General features: G+C 36.5%; 2 protein-coding genes and 1 long non-coding RNA gene across 3 annotated transcripts; 1 reads left to right on the forward strand and 2 right to left on the reverse strand.

Annotated features, from left to right (window-relative positions):
• Positions 1-329: 329 nt before the first annotated feature.
• Positions 330-3,449, reverse strand: LOC141675161 (uncharacterized). The gene is made up of 2 exons (XR_012555922.1): positions 3,153-3,449; positions 330-721 (listed from the first exon to the last, which is right to left on the reverse strand). It is a non-coding gene; the product is annotated as an uncharacterized LOC141675161 (long non-coding RNA).
• Positions 1,365-2,646, forward strand: LOC141675160 (zinc-finger homeodomain protein 2-like). The gene has a single exon (XM_074481876.1). The coding sequence runs from the start codon at positions 1,582-1,584 to the stop codon at positions 2,320-2,322; it is 741 nt and encodes a 246-aa protein (XP_074337977.1). The 5' UTR covers positions 1,365-1,581; the 3' UTR covers positions 2,323-2,646.
• A 531-nt stretch (positions 3,450-3,980) lies between the features above and the next one.
• LOC141674239 (uncharacterized) lies at positions 3,981-5,183 on the reverse strand. The gene is made up of 2 exons (XM_074480957.1): positions 5,113-5,183; positions 3,981-4,810 (listed from the first exon to the last, which is right to left on the reverse strand). The coding sequence occupies exons 1-2, from the start codon at positions 5,181-5,183 to the stop codon at positions 4,285-4,287; spliced, it is 597 nt and encodes a 198-aa protein (XP_074337058.1). The 3' UTR covers positions 3,981-4,284.
• Positions 5,184-6,160: the final 977 nt, after the last annotated feature.

The raw sequence follows: 6,160 nt of genomic DNA on the forward strand, positions 1-6,160 counted from the left end.
CAAGCACCTTGAATATCCGTTTAACTTCTCACCGGAAAAACGTTATAATGACCGATTTAACTTTTGTATATTCATAGGGGTATTATAATCGTTATCCGGTAATTGAATTCTTGGACAAACTCAAAGCTAGATCATTGTATAGGATTTGATTTGTAAATTTTTGTAAAAGTTAAGAACTTTGTTGTTCTTAGATTGTAACCGATTAATTTATTTACCGGAGTGTAGCAACACCCCTCGCGGATTTATATACGAATATATATTACCCCGAATATTATGTGTTCCTCATTTTATATTCCCAAACACTATTCCTCTCAAGAACACGGAACCACTAACCGAGCACTAAATTTTATATCCGCAAAAGATTCGAAAGAATTTTTTAATTTAGTGATTATCGTATTGAACCCCCCCTTTTTCGATAATTCGGGACCTAACAATGATCTCTAAGTGGTATCATGCACTAGCATAACTGTTCTTGTCGTTGTAGTATAGTGCTAAGTATATCCGCCTGAAAAATATACGGTTCCTGGCAGCGGCACCACATGATGGCCGCTGGGACATCAAGCCATATCTGTAGGGTTTATGTGCCATCACCGACAGTGTTGTCCTTGTGTTGATCTCTCTTTCTAGTCTTCATTCTCCCTTCTTTTTGTTACTTTCCGTTGTTTCTATCATTTTTCCTCATTTTCTCGAAGAGCTGCCACCTCTTCTCCTATGTAGCCACCTTGCAGAGGTATACATCAATAGATAGGATGAGTCATATAAAAGAGAGTAAGGTGGCATGTTTTCCAGATTTTAAGGGATAACTGGTTCTTTTCCTTGTAACACCTGTCCAGTAGCTTAGTTGGTGAGATCGAAGATGCCGCTTGCAGAACATGCGTGGCGTGTTTTGTCCCCATATAAAGCCTCTTAGGAGGGAGCTTATGGCCCCGTGGGCCATCAATGTTGTTGGAATATCATTTTCTATCAAATTTCTTATTATTGGACTCAACATCTTGTTTAAATAAAAACTTACTCTAATATCGTATATTAAGTATTAATGACTCCAGTCTCCAGCACATTAAGGAACGATTACACATGAGAGGCGGGTAAATCAACTTTAAAATCAAATTTAAAATTATGGCCGATATGGGTTCTGTTACTGTCATTAAACTCTGGATGGTTAATTTCTTAATCTCTTTTTTCCATGTACAAATAGACAACACTTCCTAGTACTATGCATTACAACGAAAAGAGGCCTTTTGCTAGTTGCACCTTAATATTAGTTATTTTTATTAATATTTATCATTAATTCATAAATGTTATACATGATGAGTAGATAAGGTTGATGATAACAACAGTAAACTCGTGTATTCATTCCGAGTATTAGCACACCATACAAATTACTTACACACATAGCCCTTTACTTCCAACTAGTAGTAGTAAGATGATTTATTAAGGCGACTAAAAAATACTAGTGTTGTAGCCTAGCACTTGAATGACAAGCATAGTATAAATGTAAGCTATTGTAGTATACAAGTAATTTATTAGCCCATCTGAGTAAATTAAGGCAAAAAGAGAGTCAACAACAACAACAACACAAAAATGGAGTTTGAAGAACAACAAGAAGCCGACCAAACAACTCTTGAGTTACCACATTCCCATCCGCCCCCGAGTTACGACTCACTACCCCTTAATAATAATAACAACAACAACAACGGAAACAGCTCGGCTTTCCAAGCCAGGATGAGTCCTTTAATGCAACTCGACTCACCGGCTCCCGGTAGAAAGCCTTGCAGGTACCGAGAGTGCTTAAAAAATCACGCTGTTGGGCTGGGAGGACACGCTGTTGATGGTTGCTGTGAGTTCATGCCTGCTGGAGATGAGGGAACCCTAGATGCTCTTAAATGTGCTGCTTGTAACTGTCACCGCAATTTTCACCGCAAGGAAATTAACCCTAATTTTCCTTTGTCTCCTCATCTTCAGCAACACCCGCACCAGCATTTTGTGCCCTACTACAGGAGTCCTTCTGGGTACCTCCACGTGGCAACGCCAACGTCGCAGCGCCCGTTGGCGTTGCCATCGAGCTCAGGAGGAGGAATGTCGTCGCAGGAACAGGAGGAGAATATGACTAGTAGTGGCGGTTTGTTGAGAAAGAGGCATAGGACTAAGTTTACGGCGGAGCAGAAGGAGAGGATGGTGAGTTTAGCGGAGAGGCTAGGGTGGCGGATTCAGAAGGAAGATGATGAGGCTGTGAAGAGTTTTTGTGAAGAGACTGGTGTTAGTAGGCATGTGCTTAAGGTTTGGATGCATAATAACAAGCACACTATTGGTAAGAAACCCTAGCTACTAACTCTGATTCTAGTCAATTGTGATATTAATTTGCGGAAACGTCTCTATAAATTTTAATCCAATCTTAACAGTGGAGTTAAGGTCTGCGTATATCTTAAGCTCTGATAATAAGATTGACGGAGCATGAACTATGTAGGCCTATGAAGATAATGTAATTTGTTTGTTGTACTTAGTTGTAAGGATTCTGCTTAACAAACTACTAGTGCTAGTGCAAATGTTTCAGGGATTTGTTTCTGTTACAATGTACCTTTACTTAAAATTTAAAACTTCAAGTATGTGTAGTTTCCGATGCTTAATTAACTGTGTTTCAATCTAAAAGTTGTGTAGAGAATAGTATATGATACAGTGTTTGTTCATTCTGTAATGTTGATAAGTTATTTGTCACAGCTGCAATTATGAATATGAAGAACTAGATATGAGGTTTTCTTTGAATGATGAAGATTAAATGGTTTGAGGTGTGAACTGTGATGAGTAAAAGGAGGGCTCCTAAAATGGTTTTTCTATTCTTAGAAACTGTTTGAATCAATATAACATTAACAGAATAGAATTGAAGTTCGGAACTTCAATATAACATTAACACATTTCACGGCTGGAATTTTCGACATCTTGTTATCGAAAAAATCAAGAAACGTATAACACCAAAATACATGACTAAGTAGTAAAGTTTTGTGGTATCCGTGTAGGAGAAATTTCTTGAAGAGCTAAAGATAAGTGTGATTATGTTCTGTCCTTGGTATTGAAATTGAGGAGAGGGTGGTACGTCAGCAATATTAATAATTTAAAAGGAGAGAGAGAGAGAGACACACAAAAGAAAGGAAACTTACTCAATTAATCAACCTGCAAATTTCTGTTGTATTTTGTTCATCATCACCCTTCAACCCCTCCAGTGTTATGTCGTCATCTGGCATGTGAACCTCTGCCGTTACACTCTTGTTTCATCTCCCCTTCTTAAGTCCACAGAATTACAAGGCTCTTGTATGTCATCATTAATCTTTTATTAGCATCCAAAGCTCCGTAGAATTGCTGCTATCCACATGTTTATAACGCTTTGCAGGAGCATAGCATTTCTTCTTTCTTTTTTAGCGAGAATACACTACTTCCTCTGTTTCTTATTACCCATTTTATAGCGAGAATATAATACTTACTCTATTTCAAATTCCTCAAACAATGATATCACTGAGCCGGGATATCTAGTAAAATAAAATTTTAATACATATTCCGTCGTATTCAATTTTATACAATTTTTCTTCAATACTCGAAGCACATTTTAATTAAGGTAAATATAAAGTATACTCCCGTAATTTATTTTTAAAAGGGAGGTAATATGTGCACAACTATATGTGCTCACCTATTTATCAAAATTATGACCTAATTATTCTTATTAAACATTATAATAGGTATATAACAAAAAAAGAACATTAAAATAGGTCTGAATGAACAAATACGTATATAACAACATTTTGGTCTCAATATCAATAAAGTGTATGCACATGTAAATCTATATCGTGCACCTACAAGCTCTCTTTAAAAATGTGTTTGTATTTCCGGGGTTTGAGATATTGCAATGGAAACATGTGGGCTCTCGAGCGAAACAGATACCTTGAGATCTGGGCACTAAAGGACGACATGAACATTACCTTAATTTTTCAGATCAGTAGGAAATGTTCAATGAATAAAGCCTTTTTATTTCGATATTGAAACACCCTTGTACAAAATATATTTGACAAATTTCAAACACTCCACATCATATGAATTTATAATTTTAACTAATACTATAAAGTTCGAACCGGCTTTTATTTATTCGGATTCGGACTCGGACTCGGACTCAAACAGTAACTGAATGTACAAGCTTTCACATTAGCAGATCTATGGAGACTGAAAAACCAGTACCAAAGCCCAACAACTTAGAATTGGAATACATATTGAGCCCTTCATGGTTAGCACAAGGTCCACATATCACCTGCGATGTACAATGCACTTGGTTCCATTAATGCCAACAATTTGCACATTATCATCCCACATTCGAGCTGTGTTTTTTGGCACTTTATGTTGATGAGAAGCAACACTACTCGTTCCGGAACGAAGCGTTTTCACCCAATCGAACTTCTTTCTGCTCTCACTTATTACTCGTCGTCGTGTATTTTCCTCGGATAATTTGGGAGGCTTAGGCGCATTTGATTCTACTTTAGAACTTAGTTTAGGTCTGGGAGAAGTTCTCCGAACATTTTTCTTAGCCTCTACAATTTCGACTTCCGTTCCCCCTTGCATTCTATTATTTATGTTTACTTTTGACAGAGCTTTGATTTGAGAAGATTCTTTAGCTTCCCTCTCTTTCTGCTGCTGATAGAGCTGGATCAAACGTAGCGAAAGGTTGCATATTTCATCCTTAATTTCTGCTGCCAATTCCTTTTCCACATCCATCTCGAGTTCTCGACGAATCTTCAACTCCTCGGCGGACATAGTAAGTTGACGATTATCAATCCTGAAATGCACAACCATTTGAACCATATAATTACATTAGTCATCAAACTTAAAGAACACAACAGCAGTATTAGCAATTAGCAGGTTACCTTGCGAGCTAGGACATAACAAATAAACAGAATATATAATTTTAGCAAGTATCGAATTTCGTTACCGAATGATCAAACAGCAAGAAGTTGGAAATCCTCAGGCTTGAAGAAATGTATACCTACAACAATGGAAACAAAAATGTTAACAGAGTATATATAAATCAATCACAGAAGTGCCTAAAATACTAGCTACCATATTTGACTCTATATATGCCAGCGATTGTCTATTCTATTGCTAAATGCAAGCAAGCATCTTCGATAAGCCGTAGAAGACGAAGACGACATAATATGGAATTTTAACTGCGAGAACGACAGGTAATGTTGTTACTTGAATTTATTATTTGAATTTAGGCGCCAAATGTGTGTATGTGTAATTCAACTTACTGGTCAATAATACAGACACATGATGAGGCTAAATATTCATTAAAAAATTGAGTTATAGTGCTTTACGTGGAAGGAAAATTGGGTCTTGGGTTGGCCTTAAAGCACAATCAATATGGGAGAAATGTTCTACTCACGAGCCCATTGATGTCAACATATGGTCACAAACTCACATAAATACTCTCTAGTTCTTGTGATTAAGTAGGATTATGAAGATATTATTTTTTTGTTTCTATTGTCCAAGTTAATTTGTATATACAAACAAACAAGAAGCCCAAGTTTAGATGCCTTCTCCTGTCTTTTCCAAGATATGTTTCTTGTATAATTTTACTATAGCTTCTGATACTTTCAAGAAAGAATGGCCCAATTGATTAAAATGTCAATAACATCCTTTTTTTTGGGAGAAGAAAATGTAAACATAACATTGAATTATCAAAAATGTATAGGAAATTATCACTGAAATTTATTATATTAATAAAATTTACTGTTTCAGCTTTTATTGTAATTTTAGCCAAATTTGTGTTGATGGAAATGTGGTCTCTTTATATCCAAGACTTAAAAATGCAACTATGCAAATTTTGATTTATTTAAAAGGATGCAGGAAAGGTACGATGGAGAAAGTAAGAGTATCTTTAGGCTTCGAACTTCGAAGGCATGTTTGAGGTGGAAGCTAAATGGTCCCGGTGGAGGTCTACTTCTTATGTGTAATGAACCAGTTGGTGAAACAAAATTGATATTATATTTAAGAAAGAAGCAAAGGGGGAAGGAAGTCGACAAGTCAACAAAAGAGGCTATGAACATGGGTCCAGGGCCAAACTGGGAACAACAAATGGAGACAAGGACAAATCTGTAAAATGATAGACAGAGATATAAAAGGGCAG

Source organism: Apium graveolens, chromosome 7 (assembly GCF_009905375.1).
Source record: "Apium graveolens cultivar Ventura chromosome 7, ASM990537v1, whole genome shotgun sequence".
Classification (NCBI taxonomy): domain Eukaryota; kingdom Viridiplantae; phylum Streptophyta; class Magnoliopsida; order Apiales; family Apiaceae; genus Apium; species Apium graveolens.

Coding starts and splice junctions, on each gene's coding strand:
- LOC141674239 (XM_074480957.1), bottom strand. CDS start 5,183: ATGTCGTCTTCGTCTTCTACGGCTTATCGAAGATGCTTGCTTGCATTT. Junction 4,811..5,112: donor AATAGAATAGACAATCGCTG/GCATATATAGAG, acceptor TGTGCATTTCAG/GATTGATAATCGTCAACTTA.
- LOC141675160 (XM_074481876.1), top strand. CDS start 1,582: ATGGAGTTTGAAGAACAACAAGAAGCCGACCAAACAACTCTTGAGTTA.